This window comes from Myotis yumanensis, unplaced genomic scaffold (genome assembly GCF_028538775.1).
Source record: "Myotis yumanensis isolate MYYU_CA2020_CCGP unplaced genomic scaffold, mMyoYum1.0.hap1 SCAF_3, whole genome shotgun sequence".
Taxonomy (NCBI): Eukaryota; Metazoa; Chordata; class Mammalia; order Chiroptera; family Vespertilionidae; genus Myotis; species Myotis yumanensis.
Window position 1 is genome coordinate 162,298,691 of NW_027223754.1, and position 24,127 is coordinate 162,322,817.

Consider the following 24,127-nt stretch of genomic DNA (forward strand, 5'->3'; position numbering starts at 1 on the left):
GAGGCATATCCCTTACAGAAAGCAGATTAGTGACTGCCTGGGGCTAGGGCGGGAGGACAGGGAGGGGGCACTGGGAAAGGGAGGTGACTATTAATGGGTATGGGTTTAAAGTCCTACAATTGGCTCCTCTCTGAGGGGGCGTGGCTAGGCCCTGGAGGGCGTGGCTGGACTTTAGGGCAGACCTAGCCAGCTTAAAAGCCTGCGGAGGGGCAGCAGCCCACACTGTGGTGGCTGTTCAGCGTGGAGGCATGGAGGAGTGCGCTTGCCTCTGCAGCTTGGTCTCTTCCCGGGGATGTCGGTGTCGTCAAGCGTGCCAGGGCCCAGCTGAGACTGCAGCGGCCGAGGGCAAGCCGGACCGGCAGAAAAGCACCTCGAGGCAGATGCTGCAGCATGGTGCTGTGCGGGGGAGTGGAGGAATCGCGAGCCCCAGGCCACCCCCACACTGCTCGCTGCAGGACCTGCCGGTGGAGATGCTGGTGGAGATCTTCACCTCGCTCCCCCCGGCACCGACCTGCCCAGCCTGGCCCAGCCTGGCCCAGGCCTGCACCAAATTCCACCACATCCTGCACATGGACAGCATCTGGAGACAGCGCTGCCGGGAGGAGTTTGGCGTTTGTGAAAACTTGCAGAATCTGGAGACCCTAGGTACGTCTTACCGAGAAGTCTATGCGAAGCTGTTCCACCCATACAGACACATTTTGGGATTGTGGCAGCGAGATACTGAGGGCGATAAAACACTGCTGTATGTAGCGGTGGACGGCTTATGCATTACTGGTTGGACGTACAGGCCTTGTCTTCACACCCATGTGGACGGCCCAATGCAATTCAAGCCCTCTTACAGAATTCGCCTGACGGAGAGGAAATCAGCCACGGTGGAGTGCATGGAAGGCCGCCACCGCAGGCCCCACCACCGCCACATGCAGATTCGGAAGAACAGGTTCCGCACCCGGTGCAACAAGACAGACCACCTTAAGGATTTACCAACGCAGCTTAGGGAGGAATGGGGGACGGTGCTGATGTGGAATGAAAGACCGCGGCATGACTGCCTGACCTACCGCCGCCTCTACCTCCCGCCCAGCCACCCGGAAGACCTCATCGGGCCAGGCCTCTTCCAATGCAGATACAATCGCTCTGGCCTAATGATTGCCATGCTCAGCTTCCACGGGAAGTATGCCAGGGTCACGGAGATCACGGGAATCTTATTCCAGGCGTTAGAGATCCACCTCATGCGCCGCATCGAGATTCGAGGTGGCGAGATCTTCTGGGACGACGATGAGCTCTTCTTCGTGGTCAAGGAGATTGGCGAGCAGGTGCGCCAGGAGCAGCAGCAGCAGCAGCAGCAGCAGCAGCAGCAGCAGCAGCAGCGAGAAGACGGGGCTGAGGAAAGCGAGGGTCATGGCTGGCAGAGCCCTGCCCGGCCCAGCGTCGGGGAGTCCGGGGCTGCAGCTTTGGAGGAGCAGCCTGTCCCGTTTCTTCTGCCTGAGGGCGTGACCTCAATGGACCAGAACTACCCCCGAACCTGCAGGATGTGTTTCTATGGTGTGGCCACTGCTACCTTACGTGGCTCAACCCACTACAGGACTGGAGTCGTCACCCTGTTCGAAGAGAACCACTTCGGGTTCATGTGTCCGCGGGACAGAGGCTTCGCCCTGTTCGGCAGAGTCCAGAACACCTTCCAGAATGTGGAGGCACCATCCCCGCAGGCCTTCCTGGAGATGCTCGAGAACATTCCGTCCTGACCCCTTAGGAGGAGGAGCTGGCATGCACTTGGAAGATTTGACCTTCTGACCAGGTTACCCACCTTTGTTTGTTTGTTTTTTTAATCCTCACCCGAGGATATTTGATGTTTAGAGAGAGTGGGGGAGAGAGGGAAAGACAGAAAGAATCAATGTGAGAGAAACACATCAGTTGGTTGCCTCCTTCCCAAGCCCGGAACAGGGCCAGGCCGGGTAGGGGCCAGCAATTGAGGTCGAAATAAACCTTAGACCAGTGGTCTCAACCTTCCTAATGCTGCGACCCTTTAATGCAGTTCCTCGTGTTACAAATTGAACATAATGAAAGCATAGTGATTAATCACACACAAAAATAAATAAATAAAGACATCTTAGTTAATATATATTGTGTTTATTTATTAACATTGAACTCGTGGCCAATAGCAATGGGGCTCATTCCTTATGAAAGCTTCTCTAACCGATACACTATCTCCACAAAGCATAGCTAGTGCTTTGGCACTAAGGCTGCGGGCTATTTTAAACAGCAGGGGCCACAGGCTCCTGGGATGGCGTCTTCAGAGACAAATGAGGACTGTTCTCATTCCTCACGGGGAGCTGAAGAAAAGAAGGAACATGGGGGAAAGGCAGAAAGCAGCAGCTCCTCAGACTCCAGCAGTAGCGATGAAGACGCCAGCAGCTCCAGCTCAGCCTCCTCGGGGGACACCTCTGACTCAGACTCCAACTGAGCTTTGTTCATTCCTAGGTGGCAGGACAGAGAACTTCCCAACAGAAGTCTTTGGCATCTATGTACATTGCAGGGCTCTTCGCCCTGTCCCTGTTTATTGCTTTACTTCTTCCTTCCTTTTCCCTCCTCCTCCTCAATACAGAGTAGGAAGGGTTGGCAGGCGGGGAATTGGGACAGAACTCTCAATATCAGGTCCACACACCTGGGAAGAGAGGTTCCTGCTGGGAGAAGAAATATATCGGAGCCTGTATTGGGTCCCCCTACACCAGTGATGGCCAACCTTTTGAGCTCGGCGTGCCAGCATTTGGAAAAACCCTAACTTAACTCTGGTGCCGTGTCACATATAGAAATCTTTTGATATTTGCAACCATAGTAGAACAAAGACTTATATTTTTGATATTTATTTTGTATATTTAAATGCCATTTAACAAAGAAAAATCAACCCAAAAAATGGGTTCGCGTGTCACCTCTGACACACTTGTCGTAGGTTCACCATCACTGCCCTGCACCATCAGTACCACTCCCTCTAGGAGCCCCAAGCAATGAAGGATCTTGAAACAAACAGATGACTGGGCAGCTGTGAGGAGTACACTGCACTGGACTGCGTATTTGTGAAGAAATAAGTTTTGCTTTCCTCATTTTCTGTCTGCCACAGGTGGTCGGGGGCCACCGTGAGCCTGTGACTCCTACATTCTCTGCAAGAACTCTACCTCTGGACTCTTACACTACATCTGGTGTGAGAAAGGAGTTGCCATTCTTTATGTGAGACTAGGCAGCATCATGTAGCAGGCGATATTTATACATGTATATTTAACTCTGACATCTCTATGAGACTTTCTTACTAATTTCAAATAAAATTATATTTTCTAAAAAAAAAAAGAAAGAAAGAAAGAGTAGAATGTGGTTGCCAGGGGATGGGGATGGGTGAAATGAAGAGATGTTGATCAAAGGGTATAAACTCCCAGTTGTAAGATAAAAATATTTTGGGGATCTAATGTACTGCATGCTGGCTATAATGAACAAAATAACATAGTACATACTTCAAAGTTATTAAGAGAGTAGATCATAAATGTTATCATCATAGATGCAAAAAAGATAATAATTATGTGAGATGATGAAGGTGTTAAAAAATTAACCTTATTCTGGTAATCATTTCACAATATGTACATGTACCAAATCTTCACATGGTATATCTTAAACTTACATGTTATATGTCAATAATATCTGAATAAGTCTGGGGAAAAATTAAAAACAGAAATAAATCAATTTGTCCAAATCCATTGAATATGCAACAAAAAAGAATGAATCCTAATGTCAACTATGTACTCTGGGTGATAATGATGTGACAATGTAGGTCCACCAGTTGTGACAAATATACCACTCTGGTGGGGAATGGTGAGAATGGGGGAGGCTATGTATGTATGGAGGCATGGACTATATGGGAAATCTCTATTTTTGCTCAATTTTGCTGAGAACCTAAATCTGCTCTAAAAAATAGAGTATCTATATATATAAAAGGCTAAGGAACCAACCGTCCATCTGACCATCCGACCAACCGACCTGCCAGTACATATGATGCGCACTGGCAATTTAAAAATAAATGTTGACTTGTGCATGCGTGATACATATAAAGCTCTTGCTGGCACCAATCACACGTGTATGTTTCGATCTGTCAATGTCGCTCGTGAATTTGGGTGTTTTTGTTGACATTCAATGTGAACCACATCGAGATTTATTCATCAACCGTCCGATCTACTGACCAGCTGGTACATATGACAAGCACTGGCAATTTAAAAATGAACGTTGACTCGTGCTTGCACGATACATATAAAGCTCTCGCTGGTGCCAATTGCAGGTGTGTTTAAATTTTATAATACTATATTATATATACTATTTTGACATGTAATTTTTTGCAATAATGTAATTACTGCACGAATCTTTCTTCTAATTAATTTCCTTCCAATGTGCATGAATCTGTGCACTGAGCCACTAGTATAAAAAATAAAATATAAAATAAAAATGGTTAGTACACATTGGAAAATATATTCAATTTTTAAAAGTAGTAAGCACAGTCCCAGCCAGTGTGGCTCAGTGATTAGAGCATTGATCTGCACACCAAAGGGTAGCGTGTTTGATTCCTGGTCAAGGACACATACCTGGATTGCAGGTTTGATCCCCGGCCCTGGTTGGGGCACGTGCAGGAGGCAACCAATCATTGTGTCTCTTTCACATCAATGTTTCTCTCTCTCTCTTTCTCTCCTCCTCCCTACCTCTCTCTTCCACTCTCTCTATTAAAAAAAAAATCAACAATGGAAAACGTCCTTGAGTGAGGATTAACTAAAAAATAAAACTAAAACTAGTAAGGATAATGCAAAATAAAAATAGGAGACATAATTTTCTGTGTATTAGATTGGTAAAAATAAATGAATTGACAAAACCCCATATCGGGAAAGGTGTGGGAGATGGGCAGGCAACGTAAGCTTTCTAAAGGAAGTTGGGCAATGTGTATAAAATTTGAATAAGCCCATCCAGTGTTCCAGTAATTCTGCTTCTAGAACATTCTCCTAGGAAAATGCACAAATATATATATATATATATATATATATATATATATATATATGAAAGTTCATCATAGAATTGTTTTAAAGAGCAAATATTATAAACAATTGAAATGTATGTAATTAGATCAATACACATGCAGTGCAATCATGCAGTAATTCAAAATGATAAAATAGATCTGTATTATTGACATAAAAATAAATTCTCTAGTCTAGACACTGTTAAAATATTTTTTAAAGTGCCCCTCTCTCTCTTAGAGATCCTGGTTTATTTGGTTCTTAGTCCCCCTGGAGCTAACATTCCCCTTTTCTAATCCAGCTATCTCCCACCACCAGGTTAGGCAAGGAATCTGTGTAGGGTAGACACAAATGACCTTCTTCTTAGGGTGACCACACAGTCTAGTTTCTGGAATGGTTTTGAATACAAATGTTTTGACCTACTGTCCCCATACAGTCAGGACACTCTTAATTTTAATGTCTGTTTTATAGCTGTGGAAACTGAGACTCATGATGTTGAACATTTTGCCTAAGGTCTGTCTAGGAGGTTCATGCTGAATGAAAGGAGGCCTGCTATGTGCCTTCTCAAAATGTGATAGAGGTTGCCAAGAGCAGAAGGGTTAAAGGGGTGTGGAAACGAGAGCTGAAGAAGGAGTCAAGGTGGAAGAGGCCGTGCGGACAAAGTCCTGTCTCTGCAGACACAATTCTTCAATAATGCCTATCAGAAGCGGGCCTTCAGCAAATGATGAATGAATGAATAAACGAATGAATAAAAAGAAACGTAGAGTTTATTATTGTACTGGAAGTACAAAACCAGAATCAAACCCTTCTCAGACCTCGGTGGTCTCAGGTCTTTGTAAGTCACCCCACATTCACCAAATATGTGAGTCTCCTCAAATCTGGACAGCCATGGGATGGGAGGGGGCCCTGTGCCCAGTCTATGGGGATGGGGCCTCAAGAGCCACCACCATCCTGGGTCTGTGTTCAGCTGTCTACAGGCCCACAGATCTGAGTCTCCAGAATTCCCTGGTGGGGTCATGCCTGCAAGGCCCCCTTGCCTCCGAGCTACGTCTTGGAGTGCAGAGAGACTCCGAGCTACGTCTTGGAGTGCAGAGAGATGAGCCTTGGTCCCAGGCTGTGCAGGCAGAGAACTTGCTGGTGTCATCAGGACAGTGAGGGTGCCTCTAGGTATGGCAGGACCAGGATCGAGGTGTCACCAGCCCCCAGAAAGTTGTCTGTGCCAGAGAAAGGTGAGTTGTCAATGAGGTCCCTCCCAGTGCACCCAAGACATGGGAGCCCATCACCCCCAAATCAGGCCTTGGCCCCTGATCACAGCTGTTGAATTGGGCAAAAATAGGGGGTTAGCTATTGGGAAGGAGAGGCATGTACTCCTGAGTGGGGAGTTAGGTATCATGGTTCCTTACCTGGGCCAGGGGGCAGTGCCGCCGTGCATACCACTCCTGGCAGTACAGGCTGACCTGGATGCCCTGGCCCAGAAACAGCATGGTCCACATTAGCACGTTCCATGCTGGGCCCGTGTGCCGGTCATGCATCATGAAGTTCATCGGTCCTGAGGCAGGAGAAAAGATTGTCACGCCAGCTCCAGGTACCTGTGCCTTGTGTCCCTGGCTGCTCTCCCATCCCAGGGCACTGGGGAGAGATGGAACGGGAAGATTCCATTGGGAAAGATCTTTTTTTTTTTTTTTTAAATATATTTTATTGATTTTTTACAGAGAGGAAGGGAGAGAGATAGAGAGTTAGAAACATCGATGAGAGAGAAACATCGACCAGCTGCCTCCCGCACATCTCCCAGTGGGGATGTGCCCGCAACCCAGGCACATGCCCTTGACCGGAATCGAACCCGGGACCCTTCAGTCTGCAGGCCGACGCTCTATCCACTGAGCCAAACCGGTTTCGGTCATTGGGAAAGATCTTGCACCCAGCTCCAGAAACCCATGGAGGTCTCAAGTGGCTCATGTAAAATCAGGATTCCTCAGTTTACCCTTCAATATCTTGGCTCTCATGCCCTGACTGGTTTGGCTCAGTGGATAGAGCATCGGCCTACGGACTGAAGGGTCCTGGGTTCGGTTCCAGTCAAGGGCATGTACCTTGGTTGCAGGCACATCCCTAGTAGGGGGTGTGCAGGAGGCAGCTGATCGATGTTTCTCTCTCATCGATGTTTCTAATTCTCTATCCCTTTCCTTTCCTCTCTGTAAAAAAACAATAAAATATATTTTAAAAAATATATCCTGGCTCTCATACGGAACCTCCTAACCTCCACCAGTTTTCTCCCCTTTGTCTCCCTCTATGTGTATCCTGCTCAGATGCTCCTCTCCAGCCAGAAATCTTCCACATTCCCCAGGATACCCCCTTGCTGCCATCAGATGCTGCCTTCATCCCTGCTCCCAAGTCTCTCCTCACTCCAACTCTCACACACAATTCTCATGCCTTCTCCCACGAGGTATGCATATCCCCTTCTGTCCTGGGTGTGTGGCCTTCCCCATCAGTCTGGACTCTCCAGGGTCCAGAGCACAAGCCTCCTCCCTCTGGAGAAATTCCCCTCCAGTGGCACACAGAAGCAAGCTCACCTCCAATGACAAGGAAGAGTATCATCATGACAGGGTAGAAGAAGCCCAAGACAAAGCAGAAGATATACTCATGGACGACTGAAGAGACCAGGAACACGCCCAGCATGGCTGCCCGTCGGGCCTGGCCACCAAGGAGCTGGCAGGGATAGGGGGAGGAATGTGGAGTGATTCTTCTTAGGATCCCTCCACAAAAAGCACCCCCCCCCCCACCCCGTTTAAGAAAGCCAGGAGGGTATGTGGTGCAATGGAAAGAATATGGGATTTGGGGTCAGAAGGGCTGACATGTCTTATTTAAGGGTATTTTATTAACCCATTTGGGCCTTAGATGCGATTTTTAAAAGGGGATGATATAATAATACTTCTTAGGGTTGTTGTGCAGATTAAATGTATGTAACAACTCTTGGTAACTGAAAATTGATATATGCATGTTCTTTAGGAGGGCAGAAAGGCTCTGTGGAGGGGGTGGAATTAAGGACAAGGAAGGAAGGAAGGAAGGAAGGAAGGAAGGAAGGAAGGAAGGAAGTTGGATCCCAATATCAAATTTCTGTCCATTGGATTGGGTAGAATGGGGCAGGTGGAAGTCAAGGGACCCTTAGTTTGGATGGTGCAGGGGGAGGAAAAGAGGGGATGGTCCAGAGAGGCTCCATTAAGTGTGGGGGCTGAAGGGTTCTGCAGAGCCCATACCCACAGCCCATCTTGATACACATAGCTGTACAGCCAGTCGTGGACCACCACGTTCCAAGTGCGGTAGTAGTTGGAGAAGGACGTGGAGTTCCACCAGTCCTGGGGAAGGGGAAGAGAAGGGGAGGGGTCAGAGTGGGAAAAGGAGGTAAGCTTCTCACTCCTCCCCTGTCCCCTATCCCAATGTCCTTCCACAAGAGCTGACCCCAGGCAAAACAGAGACAGCAGCACTCTCCCTGCTCCCTCTTCAGGACCTGGGGCCCTGCCTTCCCTGGTACTCTCCCTGTTTCTGGAACTCCCCTCCATCCACACAAAAGCAGTTAGCCCTGGCTAGTTGGGAGGTGGAAGGTTGGCATTTAACCACACCCAGAGGGCACATTTCTCATTGTGGGAGATTGCAGCCGAGGTGACACCCAACATTGCCACCATCCTCCCCAGATCTCTCCCTATCTCTCCCTGCCTCTTGCTCCCAAGGGGTCCAGGTCCAGGCCATACCCGGTAGAACATCCTGTCTCCAAATCGTAGCATCTCTGCGAAGGCGTTGAGCCAGCAGTGGAGGAAGGCAAAGAAGATGAGCAGCAGCATGAAGATGCCTGGTGAGTGGGGACAAGGGGCTGCAGGTTAGACTGGCCCACCTGGAACCCCCAGGAAGATCTGAGGAGCCCTTGCACAGCAACTAGGGCTTCAATCTACCCATCATTTATTAGTCATTTACTAATTCATGCATTTATTAATTCATCCATATCAGTGATTGGGGATATGAGATGATTCTTAAAACCCCTGGCCATTGAGAGTGATGGGGGGGAGGGGAGGAGAGGAGAAAGAGAGAGAGAGAGAGAGAGAGAGAGAGAGAGAGAGAGAGAGAGAGAAAGAAGAAGAAGAAGAAGAAGAAGAAGAAGAAGAAGAAGAAGAAGAAGAAGAAGGAGGAGGAGGAGGAGGAGGAGGAGAAGGAGGAGGAGAAGGAGAGAAGAAGAGAGACAGAGACAGAGAGACTTGTTCAACCACACATCGAGGTCAAATGTATCGGGAGTTAAGCATGGTGGCCATCGATGTGCTTGGGAGTGCAAAGCACAGGGAAAGTCATGGTAATTGATGCTTAAAAAAGGGAAGACTTTCTCAAGAGGGCCTCTCACATGGGCCTTCAAGAAGGAACTGGATTTCACAACTGGAAAGTAATGAAAGGGCATGCCAAGCTGAGGGACTAGTAGAAGCAAAGGCCTAGAGTCATGAAAGTAAATGGCTGGGGTTATGGTGGAATACAATGCACAGGAAGGGCCTTGAATGCCGGGCCAAGGTTCAACTCTTATCTGGAGAAGCCAACAATGAGGTGTCACTGGAGTTTTTGAAGCAGGATCAGCAATGATTACTCTGTAGGACGGAAGTTCATCTGGGCAGCAGTGTCCTCAGGGGCAGATGGGAGAGGAAAGATTCAGGTGGGAGAGACACAGGTTGGGAGGCTGATGTGGAAAGGGGGAGTAGATGCTCATCTGAACTGAGACCCTGACAATGAATAGTGATAGGAGGGGACAGAAGTGAAGGGAGATTCAGAAGGAGGTGTCGAAACTGGCAGAAGGTAAAGAGCAAGGGGAGTGAGGAATTCCCGGCTAAGCTTTCCCAGGACACAGCCTTCTGCAGGGCATACCTGGCAAGGTGGCGTGCATGACGGAGAGCACCAGGGCACGGGTGCTGAAGGGCTCCCGGCTCATGTTGGCAAAGACAGGAACACAGAGGCGGCCCATGATGAAACAGGCATAGAGGAGGCAGCCCAGGGCCTGAAGAGGGAGAGGTAGGCACCTAAATTTGAGGGGCGGGCACTGGTAGCTGCCCCCGCACCCTGGAATTGGACTCCGGCCCACCATCTTCCTTCTCTTCCCTCTGACCTCCTCCCCAGGCTTTCTCCACCCCACCCCTAGAAATATCCCCTCAGCTCCCATGAATCACAGGTGGTCCACCCTTCTACCCCATCTTCTGACCTGGGCAAAGTTCTTGGCCACATAATTCCACCTGATGTTGGGTGTCCTGCAGCAGCAATGGGGATTATATGTTTCTTGTTCCCTGGTCAGACCGGGACCCAGGTTCTGGGGCCCTCTCTCCACAGCCCCTCAATTGCTCAGGGAGGTGGGGGACTAGAACAGCTTGCACCTTCCATAGCAGAGGTGGCAAATGGACTTTTAGCCTGCGTGTCAACCAAGGTGACCAACCATCTGGGGTTTGCTGTGGATTGAGGGACCTCCCAGGACCTAGGATTTTCAGTGCTAACACAGGGACAATCCTGGGCAAACCAGGACAGTTGATCACCCCCGTGTCACCATGGGCTGGGCGAGGAGACGGGGTAGTCTACCTGCCGCTTCTTTCTCATCTCTGTGATGGGGCTGCTTCCTGAGGAAGTATCCAGGGGAGGCCAGGGACTTCAGGGAGAGGGGAGGAGGAGGGCAAGGTCCCTGATGGGCCTAGGCATTTGGGAAAGGGTGCAGGGTCTTACCTGGGGTAAGTCTCCCTGTAGATAAGTGTGGGGCAGAAGAGGAAGTAGAGGTAGCTGGAGAAACTGGGGGCCCGGACCCCCTCACCTGGGGAGGAGTGAGAAGGGTCCGTCAGTGAAGGGGAAAGGGAGAGAGGGCAGAGGTGTGGGAGGGTGGGACTAGGGTATGGAGAGCTGGCTAGGACAGAGGTGCAGGGGCTGGGTGAGGGGCTGGATATTGGGTCTAGGGTGGGGTGGGGGAGGTGAAGCTGGGCAGGAGCTGAACCCCTCTTTTACTTCCATTCCAAGCACCCCATTTTCTGGCGCAGGACCTGCTCTGGCTGAAGCTTTATTTGGCACCAAGAAGTTCCACTATCCATTCTCTCTCTCTCTCAGGCTGGGCCTGGAAATGGGAAAGCACCAGAAGTCCTGGGCCACAGCAGTGCCATCTCTCAGAGTGGGACCTGAGAATGCCGAATGGCTAAGGCCCACAGAGCCCAGCCGGAGGTCAGAGCGGTGCCCAGTGGGCAAGGTGGGCTTAGGAAGTGAGAGCTTTTATGAGGGCCCGGCCGCTGCCGGCTTTATCCAATCAGCCAAGAGGACAGAGCTCACAACAGCGCCCGCTGAAGGCCTCACCTCCTCTGGCACGAAGGAGACCAGGCACAGCCTCTCTCAGGAAGGAATAGCTCTTCATCAGGAGTCTGACCTGAGATGGAGTGGAAGGGGGGTTACATTGGTGCGTGGCTTTAAGCATATCACAATCTCTCTGGAGAGAGAGAGGAGAGGGGAGGGGAGGGGAGGGGAGGGGAGGGGAGAGGACAGAAGGGAGGTACTTCGTAAAATCTGTGTGTTCAGAGCACACACTTTATCCTTTCCTCGGATTACCTTATTGCTGGGATGACTCGAGGGTAAGGGGGCAGGGAAAAGGCAAGGGCAGAGCTTTCGTTGACCAACCCCAGTGACTCTCTGAGGAGTTGGACTATATTTGCTTAGTCCGGCCCATTTCTTTGGAGCCTGCTGGTCCGTTCAAATCCCTCTGACAAACTCTGCCCCTAGTAACTAGCTCCACCCCATGTAAGGAGCGGTGCCTTTCCTCACCCGGCCTCCACCGCCCTTTGGGGCTCCCCGTCTCCCCTCCCTCCCGGCCTCATCACCTGCTCAAAGACCAGGACGCTGCTGGAGGCTGGCGGGAGCTGATACTTCACAGCCACGTGGACCGGGAGTATGCCCAGCACTGCGGTGTGAGCGGCCAGCAGCACGCAGCCCAGGCCCGCCCCCAGCGTCCAGGCGCCGCTAGCCTGGGGCCTCGACCACAGCCGGAGGGCCTGGTAGGGCGCCAGCAGAGTGGACAGGAACATGGGGGCCCATGTCATCAGAGCCAAGGGCAGCTGTCCGAAGCTGAAGATCAATAAGTCGAACTCCAACATCAGCCTTGGGGTGGGGAAGGAGAGACAAATTAGACAAATGTGTAGCCCATTCTTCCCCCTCCCTCTGCAGCCAGAGCTCTTGGAAGATAAACTGAGGTATCTTGCAAAGCTTGTGAGCTCCTCATCTCTGAAAGGGTTCAAGGTGGCACCTCTGCTGCCTAGGACTTCTAGTGCAGGGCGTTGCCTGAGGAGACAGTTGGGAAATGAGTTTGCTTCCAAACTGCAGTTAGAGCTGCTGTGGATATCACGGTGTTGCAGAAGAGCTGGTGTTTTGCATGCTAACTAGGGCAGGAGGTATTTAGTGTTTAACTTTGCTTCCTTCTTTGGAGTGCAGGTTGCTGAGTGTTTTGTTTGCTTAGATTGAGTATACAGTTTTAACGATGAAAAATTGAAACAACCTACGTGTCCATTAGGAAAGGACTAAATGAACAAAGCCAGGCATCTTCAGACTCTGTAGTCATTAAAAACAATGGATTGACATGGAAAGAGCTCTAAACCAGGTTGCTAAGGAGTGAAAGCAAAACAATAGATATAGTGTCTTATTTATGTAAACCCTTACGAAATACATCTCTTTGGTTCTTATACACATACTAGAGGCCCGGTACACAAAAATTCATACACTGGGTGGGTGGGGGGGGTCCCCCAGCCCAGCCTGCACCCTCTCACAATCCAGGACCCCTCGGGTAGGGTCCGTAGGCCTGGCCTGAGATCAGGGCCTATTGGGGCTTTTCTTCCCCCGGCTGCAGGCATCTGGCCCCACCCCTGCTGCTGCCATTGCTTACTATCTGTGCAGCACTGCCTCCCCGCCCCCGCCACCAGTGGCCTCCCTCTGCAGGTGACAGGCGTGGAGTGCGATGGCTTGGCTGGCCTGGGCCTCCTTCTGCGGGGCAATTGCTGGCTGGCTGCACACCTCCACAGAGTCACTATTGGTCAGAGAGGGCACAGGGGATGGCCCAGCCCATGGTGACACGAGGGTGATCAACTGTCCTGGTTTGCCCAGGATTGTCCCTGTTTTAGCACTGAAAATCCTAGGTCCTGGGAAGTCCCTCAATCCACAGCAAACCCCAGATGGTTGGTCACCTTGGTTGGTCACCTTGGTTGACAAGGGAACAAGAAACATATAATCCCCATTGCAGGGGCGATCCAGCAGCTCCCCCCACCACCACCACCAGTGGCCTGGGCCTCCCTCTTTCTTTGCTGGGGGGCGGGACCAGCCCTGTGAGGGGCCATCTGCCTGCCTGATAGCCCCTAACCACTCGCCTGCCTACCTGATCACCCCTAACCACTTGCCTGCCTACCTGATCACTCCTAACCACTCGCCTGCCTACCTGATCACCCCTAACCACTTGCCTGCCTACCTGATCACCCCTAGTCACTCTGCCTGCCTGCCTGATCGCCCCTTACCGCTTATTTGGTGTTGAGGAGCCCCGCGAGGGGCTGTGGTGGTTCTGGTCTCTGGTTGCTCTGGTCGTTACACTTATGGTGGCCGGCTTTTTATTATATAGGATGGGTGGAAACTACTCTGGAGGGAAACTCTCAAAACTGTTGAAAATGTTACTTCTGGGAAGCAGTCTGGGACTGAGGGGGGTTGTCAAGAAGGACTGTAACTTTACAAGTATTTGAATTTTTTACTGAGATTTGATCCTTAAAATATTCATAATTAGCAACAATTTACCAAAAGGAAGTGCTGTTGCTGAACTTTCAGATCCTTGGTCCTCTTGCTTTTACTGCTTCCTAAGCCCTAGTTAGGCAAGGGTTTCCTCTCCCCATAAGTGGGGAGGGCGGGGGGAGAGCCTGCAAATACAGACCCCAGGGGTGTACAGTCTTCTGAAGCTCATCCCCCAGAGTGTGTGTGAGGGTGGTCTCTGGGGGAAACAACCCACCAAGGCACTTGTGTGGCTGCCTGTCTTCCCCACAAGATTGGGAGTGCCTCATAGACCAGGATGGGATCTGCCCCTCATCTCTCTGGCCCCCAGGGCTGGTCCTTGGAAGATGTCCACAGGAGGTTACTTGAACTGAACAGCACTGACTTGGAAAGGAGAGGGGAGGGGAAGTGTGTATGTGTGCACACACATATGTATATCTGCCTCAAGACAAGGCTCCTATTGAGAAGTATATGAGTGGCTGTCCCCAGAATGGCTGATCCTGGGAGGACAGACTGAGGGCCATCCTAGGCTGTGGAAGGAAGAAGCTCAGATTGTGTTTTAGGCGGGAATATTGTTGGAAGCAACACCGATGTGTGTGCAATAATCAAAGGGGAACCTGTGCCCTCTCTGACCAATAGTTGGTGGGACCCTGGGGACCCAAGGGGTCTGATCTGATCTGTGTGCCTATCCCGGGCAGGAGAGGGGCCTACCTGCCCTCGTCAATGAAGTCGATGGCCAGGGTGCTGATAATGAAGACGCACAGGCCGGCGATGAACATGTGGTAGATGGTCCGGAAGTGCTGCACCTCCATCAGTTCACTGGAGGGAGAGGGCCCTGGATGTCAGTGCGGAAGGGTCCTCAAGGTCATGTGGACTGGCTCAGGCACCGTACACATGTGAGGATGGAGTCTACTGATTGGAAATTCTGAGGGCTGGGATGTGACTGGGACATCTGCCCAAAGCCCTTTCTTGCCCAGACACCACGTATCCTGGTGGCCTTTCTTCCACACTTAAACACAGGACAAGTGGGGGAACTGAACCTTAAAAACCCTTTCCAGGTCCTCTCCCAAACCATCTAGAGCCTGGGGATGAGAACTGAGGTGGACCCCGAACCAAAGCACTTCCTTTTCCTCCCATCCTGTCCTCTCCCTTAACTTACTCAAGCAGGGACTTGCGGTTGATAAAAACTTTCCGTTTCTTCAGGGATGGCTCCTGGATTCTGAATTGAGAGAGTTGTTCTGGGTCAGGAGCCAAAGGAAGAAGGCAGTGGGCAGAGGGCCTTGCAGAAGATCAATACTTGGGAGCCAAGAGGAGTAGTAGCAGAAGGTCAAGGCTAGGGCCAGAGGGCAGGATCAGGCAGAAGGTCAGGGCCAGGGCAGAGCATGGCTGCAGTTGGAGGTCAGAGCCAGGAAGGCAGAGGCAGTAAAAGGAGAAGGGGGAAGGTTGAGGTGAGGGTCACACCAGCGCTGGCAAAGGGCGCATGAGGTGATGTTTATGGCTTGCAATCTTACAATGGTGGAGCCTGCTCCAGCCATTCATCAGTCCCTGGCTCCTCAGACTCTTACTTGTTCGGGGAATCTGGAGGAATAGTGGGCAGAGGTCTGCCTTGTGGCGGGTAGGATTGTACGGCCTCTGACATGGCGCGATCCAGCAGCTCCAGCAGCTGTCTCTGTGCTTGCTCCAGCAGCTGCGCCTTCACAGCCTACGGGACAAAGCAGGGCCCACTGTCCCTCCATCCGGTTTGCCATCCTCTCATTCACTCAACATTTACTGAGCTCTCTATGCGCACAAGTGCTAGGGAGAGAAAACACGGTTCCTGCCCACAAGTTCCCCAATAATTTCTCTCCCTTGGGCTTCCCAGGGGGGCAGTGATGATCAAGGAGAAATAGCAGTAGTGACGTTTCCAGTTCCAATCGCCTTGTCATCTCTGACTTGACTCTCTTCTCCCTGACCCCAGCCTTCCCTCTCCTGACCTCTAGCCCCACTAACAGAAGACTGTTCATGGGCTGACTTTTGTCTCCTGCCCTGATGACCTGTGTTTCAAACCCCTTCATCTTAACCCTTAGCTCTTACCTGATCTGAGGGGTTTGAACCCAAGATCAAATTGTCTTTATCACCAAACTGGTCCTCTCCCCTACTGCCCTCCACTTTAAGGCCTGCTCATCTTGACCTCTGACCTCTGAGGTCCCTCACCTCCATATGTTGAGTCCATTGCACCAAGTCAGGGCCTCCAAGCGCCTCAGCATTTCCTAAAAGGAGGGGTCAAAGGGCACACCCAAAGGGGAGGGGTTAGGGTTCTGCTGCCTGGGGTGAGCCCAGAGGCATCCTCTGCCAGGAAGTGCTTTCTGTGTGCTCAGCAGCCGCCCAGCCCCGCAACCAGAAGATAACTAGCATCATGGGTGCGGCAGTCAGAAGAGGAAGTTATTTTGTCAGGGGGTGAGGAGGCCATTGATAAGCAGGGAGCCTGATGACTTTACTGGAAACGGGCTTCTCAGGGAACAGGAAGTCTCTCTGTTTACCCTCTGAGGTTGGAGAGTCAGAAAGATGAGGCAAGGCCACGGCTCTGAATGCCCCTTTTCTGTTTCCGTCTTCCAGCTGGGTGGTTAGGGGCAGAGGCCAGAGTCTGCCTTCCCAGGACAGCTGGAGGGGTTCCAGGTAGAGAGGAGGAGCCCCCTCTCAACAGGGAATCCTCACTTCCAACCCCACCTGAGCTTTCTCACTCCCCGAGGGTGGCTCACCTCCTCCGGAGGGTCGGTCCTCCTGTTCTCTTCTCGACCCCGCTCTCCTCCGAGAGCGCACTGCCTTTGGCTCCATGATGTCAGTCTTGTCTGGACAGCAGGTGGCCTCTGCCATGTTCCTTCCTTCCCTTCACTGCCTGCCAACCCGCTGAGCTCCCATCTCTCAGCTCAGCGACAGCTCCAAAGACTAAAGTCCTCTCAGGAGGAGGGGGCCTCCAGATGACAGGGTACCTGATCCGGAGGGCAGAGCTTCTCAGCTCCAGGCTCTGTGGGCTGGCGCAGGGATGGACTGGATACAACCCTGCAACAGCCCAACCACCCGCCAGATGCCCAGCTCTGAGCAAGTGTGCGCTCCCTCCCACAGGAGTAGTGACTGTGCATGTGCTGGGAAGGGGGACTTTGCCTCTTTGAGGCTTATCGCCTAGCATGGCTCACCTTCCAGCAGGCTGAAGGTCGGGGCGGAGTCAGAAACCTCTTCAGTTATCAGTACACTCAGCTCCCTTAGACCGTGAGATAAGGTGTGTGAAAGGACCTTGTCAACTTGAAAGCATTGTATGCCGGTAATTAATATACCTATGGAGTTGACACCTGTGACAATTGTGGAGCTGTTGAAGTATGGTACCTATTTGCTTTGTTTAACAATGGACAGGTTATTTTGATTTTCTGAATTATATAAATCATCCCATTCGATTAAATGCCTTATTGATTGTAATGTGAATATCCCATAGGTTGTGGTCATACTGGTCTTAGCACATTTTCCTTTACCTGGGAAGGACAGCACAGTTATCCCAAGGTCAGAGGGCTCCAGATAACATGCCTAAGTTTAACCGAGGTTCCTCATTCCAGACCCGAGGGCTCTAGATAATGTGTTTCTGTCAATTCAGTGACCCCAGACCTAAAACTATAATTAACTAATTCTGCTTCTGTAAACTGCTTTTTTGCAAACCAGGTTCCTCACTCCAAACCTTGAGATGTAATCAATACCTTTGTGATTTTTTTGCCTATATAACCTTGGAGCTGCGACCATCTTGTTACTATGAGATTTGGGGAATGGCCCCTCATAGTCCCGGATTGCAATAAATGTGACTCTTTAATTTGACTTCTTGAGGCGTCCTTCTGTGATTCAAGAGGTACATTACAACACTGTGGCCCCTCTAGGAAGTGCTAGGTGCCGTGTCCCTGAAGGTCAGCTCTTCCCTACACTGGCTTGGGTTAGCAGGTAGGCAAAGTAGACACATATTTAGCACCTAAGGAATGCCAGGCATTGTCACATGCGGAAGAACTAGATTTAAATCCTCCCTCTATCATTTCCTGGCTGTGTAATTTTAGGCTAGTGACCCAAATATTTTAAGCCACAGTTTCCTCCTCTGAAAAACAGGGGCAAAGTCCCTTCCTCACAAAATTACTATAAGCACAAAAAGAGGGAATCCAGGTAAAAGCACATGGTCCAGGGCCCAGCCCATGAGGGGAGCTCAATAAATAATAATGTCATCTCCTTTTTAGTAGGATGTAGCAGAAGGGTGGGTACTTTGAGAGTTCCTCTTTGTTAGGTTCCTGCTGGGGATTAACTATTAATTCTTCCTCTCCCCTGTGTCCAAAGATCACTTAGAAACAAGATCACAACCTCATACCAAGGCTGCGAGCTCAGTGTCTCCCCACCTCTGTCTCCGCCCCCGACTCCCTGGTGGGTAGTTGGGTGAGGCTTCAGGGCTTGAAGCCTCTGCCAATGGTTGCCTCCTTCATTCCAAGAGCAGCGGGAAGGACCAAAGGTAGTCAGTCCACAGGAGAGGCGAACGGCTATTGGAGGGCTGTAAAGGGTAGGGAGAAGGGCCAGGGGCTCCAGAAATGTGAGAGATGGACACAGAAACATAAACCAGAGCCCCCCAAAACAGCTTTATTAACACCCCAAGCCAACACCAACAACTTTTCCACGTGTGATGTCTCAGGGATAAGGGGGCATGGGGCAGGGCCTGAAGGTGGAATGTGGGACTGAGTTACTCATTACTCAACAAATGACCCAAGATGACAGCCCCAGGCTCCTGCCAGTGGCCCTGCAGGACCCCACCCAGCCTTAGCCACTGCCCCCTGCGGAGCAGGGGGAGCCGCCATTGCTGTCCGCGGATGCTGGCAGGGGCTGGCCCATCCGGTCCACGCACCAGCAGGGCCCTCGGCGCTGCCCCTGGGAGGAGCGGCACTGGGGAGAGAGGCATACAGATCAGGGGTGAGGCCAAGGCTCCAACAGGAGAGGTGGGAGGGGTCCTGTGGGTTGGGGATGGGCTGTGGACTCCTGAGTCTGAGTGTGCGGAAACAGCTAAGAGTTCTCAGGACCATGAGTCCTGCTGGGTTCCCTTCCCTTGCTTCTCTTCTTCTCCACCCACAAAATTGTGCCTGTTCTTCTAGGCCAAAACAGCAGTTTTTCTCAGGCTCTGCTGGTGGGGCTCAGCCACCTGTGCATTCTAGGTGACCTCTAGGTGACCCTGATGCACTTCACACTTGTGTACCTCTGAGTTAGGCATTCCTTGGCAGTCTAACTCCTCTGCTATAGTCTGTGGTTGGTTATTCTGTTTGTGTGGGCTCTGAAGTTGGGAGATCCTTAAAGGCAGGGACAGTGTCTTATTTATGCAACCGTGTAAGCCCCCGCCCATCCCTGGTAGGAGCCTTGTACTGATGGACCAAGGGGGAGAGAGGAGTGGCCTCACCTGCCGCTTCCGGTAGAAGCCCCGATGGTCACAATTAGGCACATAGAGGGTTTGAGACCCTCGGAAGATTTCGGTCTGGAGTTGCCGTAGCACTGAGTCCAGATGTTTGCGGCATGGGCCCTGGGAGAAGGGAGAGCAAGCAGCTTAGAACCAGCTGAGCTCCACGGCACAGTCCCTGGGCCCCACCAGCCAGGCTCCCAGGGCTAACCTGGGAGACTTCTCTGAGCCCCAGGAAGCAGTCCCACATGGACATCCTCAGGGCTCCCCAGCAGCCCCACACGCACCATCTCAGTGTCTTGGACACCCCCAGGATTGGGCCTGGCTGGAGTGGTAGAGGTCCCCAGGTTCCTTTGTTGGTCTCTGCGGTTCGTGTCCTGTTGGCGAGTGGTCCCCACTTGGGGTTTACTCTCCTTAGGATTCCCCCCTACGGCCAAAAGAAGATGGGGGAAGAAAAGGCCAGAAATCAACCAGATGTCAAAGGCCGGCGCCATGTGGGAAAAAGCCTTGCTCACCCCTACTCACGGAAGTGGGAGAAAGAGAGGGGCTTTTGGAGCGGTAGAGGTGAAGGGGGGTTAGAATCTGGCTCCACCCTTACCTTCTCCTGGCCTCAGCTTCTTTCCCTGGCAAATGGTATTATCACATTTCCTGACAAGGCTTAGAAGGGAGGAACACTTTGGAAAGCAAAAATCATGAACAAATACAATAGTTTCCCCTTATCTGTGGTTTCACTTTCTGTGGGTTTAGTTACCTGCAGTCAACCATAGTCTGAAAATATTGAATAAAAAATTCCAGAAATAAACAATTCATAAGTTTTAAATTATGAATAGTGTGATGAAATCTCTCGCCCTCTTGCTCCTTCCTGCCTGGGATGTGAATCAGGCAATTGTCCAGTGACTCTACGCTGTATATGCTCCCCATTCATTAGTCACTAATTAGCCATTTCTGTTATCAGACCGACAGTCATGGTATCTCAGTCCTTGTGTTCAAAACCCTTATTTTACTTATTAATGGCCCTAAAGTGCAAGAGTAGTGATGCTGGCAACTCAGATATGCCAAAGGAGCCAAAAAGTGCTGCCTTTAAGTGAAAAGGTGAAAGTTCTCCACTTAATAAGGAAAGAATAAAAATCATATGGTGGCCCAGCTGGGGGTGCTCAGTGGTTAAGTGTCAACCTATGAACTGGAGGTCACGGTTAGATTCCAGGTCAGGGCACATGCCTGGGTTTCAGCTCAATCCCCAGTAGGGGACATGCAGAAGGCAGCTGATCAATGATTCTTTCTCATCATTGATGTTTCTATCTCTTTCTCCTCCTCCCTTCCTCTCTAAAATCAATAAAAAAAATTTTTTTTTAAATCGTATACTGAGGTTGCTAAGATCTACAATAAAACAAATCTTCTTTCCATGAAATTGTATAGAAGGAATAAGAAATCCATGCTAGCCCAGCCAGTGTGGCTCAGTTGGTTGAGTATCATCCCACGCACTAAGAAGTCATTGGTTTAATTCCTAGTCAGGGCACATGCCTGATTTGTGAGCTCAATCCCCAGTAGGGAGCGTGCAGGAGGCAGCCAATGGATGTTTCTCTCTCATCAATGTTTCTATCTCTCTCCCTCTCCTTTCCTTTCTCTAAAAAAAAAAAAAAAATCAATGAAAACACATTAAAACAACACACAGAGAAAGTCATGCTGGTTTTGCTGTCACACCTCAAACTGGAAAAGTTATGGCCACACTAAGTGCTTAATTAAGAGGGAGAAGATATTAAATTTGTCAGTAAAAGACACGAACAGAAAACGTGTTCCAACTGACGACAATGTGTTGTGACAAATAACAGTGAGCCTATACAAAGACCTAAGCAAAGGATCCCCTGAAACGAGGGACATCAAGACATTTACTGCAAGTAAGAGATGGTTACACAGATTCAGGAATAGGTTTGGACTAAAAAAAATATAAAAATTATTGGAGAGGCTGCATCTGCTGGTGTAGATCTGCTGCCACATTTCTGGCAGAGCCGAAAGCGTTGAATAGGGTTTGGTATTAACCTCGGTTTCATTGGAACGTCTTCTCCAGCGGATAAGGGGGACTACTGTATATTGGGAGGCCTTGGGCTTGGGGTGAAAGACCTGGCTGCTCCACCAGAGGCCAGCAGGGGGTGCACTAAACCAGGGAGATGGGGCAGAAAAGCAATGGGAGGGGTCAGCAGCAACCAAGTGGAATGTGTGTCCCTGCTGTGACCCTGCTGTGACTCAGCCCACCTCTTCCAAGCCTGCGATGTGGTTACTTTTGGGATAGTAGGGGTCTCACCCTTTTGGTCCCCTGTGGCTCAGCCCAGCTCAACCCTAGTGGTCCCAGGAACACGTGAGCTTCGTCAACCTAGACGGGCAGAGGGCAGGTTGCAAAAGTGCGGGAATGAGGGGCTTCCAACCTGCAGGTCGCTTCTGGCTCTGGGGAAGTTTCACATATGGTGTCTGGCGGGGGGTGGGGGGAGAGGTGGGGGGGGGGTGTGAGCTCAGGATGGAACAAGATGAAGAAATAAGTCAGGCCCTGGCTGGTTTGGCTCAGCGGATAGAGTGTCGGCCTGCAGACTGAAGGGTCCCGGGTTCGATTCTGGTCAAGGGCACATGCCTGGGTTGCAGGCTCAATCCCCAGTAGGGGTGTGCAGGAGGCAGCCTTTCAATGATTCTTTCTCATCATTGATGTTTCTATCTCTCTCTCTCCCTCTCCCTTCCTCTCTGAAATCAATAAAAATATTGAAAGAAAAAAAAAAGAAAGAAGTCAGGGCAACAGGACGAAGGAAAGGCAGGAAGGGGAGCATGAATTTCTTGGAATCCACCCAGCTGTAAAATTATTATGACCCCTGAAAAGACTATCTCTCCGTGCCCAGCCCCTAAGCATAGATAGAGCCCTCATCTGCTTACTACTTACAACTGGAGTCACTTCATCTGCAGTCCCAAATGTGATCCTCCTTCCTCCACAGTCCTCCGCCCTTGCCCCTCATTTCTTCCATTTTAACACCCTATCACGACTTTGCTCCTACTGCCTCCTCTGACCCACGCATTTCAGGAGGACCTCTAGCAGCCTGGACGCATGCATCTGGGATTGAAACCAGCTCCACGTTAATTTTCCAGCCCTTCCCATGGAAGAAACCAGGAACTCGGGTGCCCCTGGGGTGGGGGACGTTTGTATTTCCTGCCCTCCCCACTTCCCTGCTGCCCCCCCCCCCCCCCATCTTTCAGGCTCTGACTCACTTCTGTTGTGCCCGCCCCCTGACTCAGCCTTCTATTCTCCACTCTGGAGTAGGGTGGGGTGGCAGCTTTAAATCGTAACCCTGCTTTGGTAGGTTCCTTCTTTCCCCACCTCGAGTCCCCACCGCCAGGACCCCAGCACCTACTCTCTGACCCTGTGATGGTCTGAAACAGCTCTGGATGGAGGGCACCTCTGTTCTTAGCCTCCTGTTCAGGTGCTTTGGACACCCCGATAGTAAAAGGAGAGGGGGAGCTATTTCTCAGGGTGTGCAGGATGTGGGAGTCTGGTATCCCATTCCCTCTTTTTCCAAGTGGAAGCTGAGAACATCTGGGTCCCTTCTCCAACTTGGGGGTCTAGGACTGAAGGGGATGGACCACTATGGCCATAAACCCCTCCACCTCTCCATCTCTTTCCCCTCAAGAGAAAGTGATAGAAGGGTCAGACACCTCCCCGGCCCTAGCTGCCCCCCGGCCTTCCAGCTGTCTCCCGCACTTCCCCCTTCGCCCTCTAACGTGTCCCCCAGGGTTGGGGTGGCGGGAGAAGCGTCAGGGGCAGGACCCAGAGGCTGGCAGGGCTGCCTGCGCCCACCTCCCCAGGACCCTGGCTGCGGAGAAGCGGGTCTCAATGGGCGGGGCGGGCGCTGACTCACCCGTGGGCGCGCGCGCCGGGCGGCAGCGGCCCCTGCCCAGCAGCAGCGCCCGCAGAGGAGCCTGGTCTTCCTCCGGCGGCTGACACTGCAGTCCTGGGGCGCAGTTCGGGGTGTAGACCCCGCACTGCTGCCCCTCCCTCCTGAGGCAGCCCCCAGCCTCCGCACATCCCTCTGCGGGCTGCCCCGCACCCTCCTCTGCCGCGCAGCCCCCTGGACAACCCGCTTGCGCCCCCTGCCCGCAGCCTGGGCACCGTGCCAAGGCGCCTCCCGGGCGGGCAGCGAGCAGCAGAGTTAGCAGCAGTGGCGGCAGCAGCCTGTGCGGGGTCATGGTCAGGATGTTTGCCCCGTTCTCTCCTCCCAGAGCAGTCGTAGCGCAGCTGCTGCCTGCTGCCGCCCCTCGGCCTTAAATAGCCGAGCCCTTTAAGAGCCAGGTGCAGGGGGGTAAGCGGGGAGGAGGCAGAGGCATTCCCTAAACTGGGTGGGACTGGAGAGGCTCCCCCCACCCCACCTGGTCCTCCCCACTCTTCTTCCCAACTTCTGTTTACTCCCCAAATTACTCTGATTTTTCTTGCTTTGTTCCCGGGAATCTCGCCCAGAATTTGGAAGAGGGACTGTTGGCTCGAGGGCCTGGAGGACGGGGAGGAGTGAAAGGAGGAGAGGCCGGCAGTTGGGAAGAAGGGAAACCCTGGAATCCAGTTAGCGTGTGGGTGCTCGGGAAGCAGGGGCCAGAGACTCCGTGGTCTAACAGTGGAGGGAGGAGGGATGGGTCTGGGGGTCATCAGGGGGATGGGGTGAATGGAAAGAGAAGCTAAGCACCCAGTGCTGATGGGTGACAGCAGATGAAGGGCAAAGAGGCAGACAACAGTGGGAAGGGGCAAGGGAAACTCGCCCTGAAATGCACCTGCGGGAAACGTGTCAGGGGGCCAGCTGGGCTACGGTGAGAGAGGGGGTTGGGGGGCGGGCAAGGGAGCGGTGGGGAGGCACACCTTAAA

General features: G+C 51.6%; 2 protein-coding genes and 1 pseudogene across 2 annotated transcripts; 1 reads left to right on the forward strand and 2 right to left on the reverse strand.

Annotated features, from left to right (window-relative positions):
• The first annotated feature begins 248 nt into the window (after positions 1 to 248).
• Positions 249 to 1,739, forward strand: LOC139006419 (F-box only protein 31 pseudogene; annotated as a pseudogene).
• Positions 1,740 to 5,782: 4,043 nt separating this feature from the next.
• Positions 5,783 to 16,910, reverse strand: SOAT2 (sterol O-acyltransferase 2). The gene is made up of 15 exons (XM_070410165.1): positions 16,550 to 16,910; positions 16,005 to 16,060; positions 15,377 to 15,513; positions 14,971 to 15,030; positions 14,523 to 14,630; positions 11,894 to 12,170; positions 11,376 to 11,445; positions 10,764 to 10,848; positions 10,255 to 10,300; positions 9,924 to 10,053; positions 8,777 to 8,874; positions 8,285 to 8,383; positions 7,601 to 7,736; positions 6,437 to 6,582; positions 5,783 to 6,247 (listed from the first exon to the last, which is right to left on the reverse strand). Exons 1-15 carry the CDS (start codon positions 16,662 to 16,664, stop codon positions 6,197 to 6,199), a joined length of 1,614 nt encoding a protein of 537 aa, XP_070266266.1. The 5' UTR covers positions 16,665 to 16,910; the 3' UTR covers positions 5,783 to 6,196.
• Positions 16,911 to 18,418: 1,508 nt separating this feature from the next.
• Positions 18,419 to 23,612, reverse strand: IGFBP6 (insulin like growth factor binding protein 6). Its single transcript, XM_070410167.1, has 4 exons — positions 23,136 to 23,612; positions 19,533 to 19,672; positions 19,249 to 19,368; positions 18,419 to 18,743 (listed from the first exon to the last, which is right to left on the reverse strand). Exons 1-4 carry the CDS (start codon positions 23,461 to 23,463, stop codon positions 18,621 to 18,623), a joined length of 711 nt encoding a protein of 236 aa, XP_070266268.1. The 5' UTR covers positions 23,464 to 23,612; the 3' UTR covers positions 18,419 to 18,620.
• Between the last annotated feature and the right edge of the window lie 515 nt (positions 23,613 to 24,127).

What these genes read in the sequence shown, in the direction of transcription:
- SOAT2 (XM_070410165.1), bottom strand. Translation starts at nt 16,664, where the DNA reads ATGGCAGAGGCCACCTGCTGTCCAGACAAGACTGACATCATGGAGCCA. An exon ending in GGACCGACCCTCCGGAGGAG is followed by an intron (nt 16,061 to 16,549) that starts GTGAGCCACCCT and finishes CCCTCCTTTTAG; the next exon opens with GAAATGCTGAGGCGCTTGGA. An exon ending in TCTCCTTCGTGCCAGAGGAG is followed by an intron (nt 10,849 to 11,375) that starts GTGAGGCCTTCA and finishes ACTCCTCCCCAG; the next exon opens with GTGAGGGGGTCCGGGCCCCC.
- IGFBP6 (XM_070410167.1), bottom strand. Translation starts at nt 23,463, where the DNA reads ATGACCCCGCACAGGCTGCTGCCGCCACTGCTGCTAACTCTGCTGCTC. An exon ending in CCCGGCGCGCGCGCCCACGG is followed by an intron (nt 19,673 to 23,135) that starts GTGAGTCAGCGC and finishes TTTTGGCCGTAG; the next exon opens with GGGGGAATCCTAAGGAGAGT. An exon ending in GTGTCCAAGACACTGAGATG is followed by an intron (nt 19,369 to 19,532) that starts GTGCGTGTGGGG and finishes CCCTTCTCCCAG; the next exon opens with GGCCCATGCCGCAAACATCT.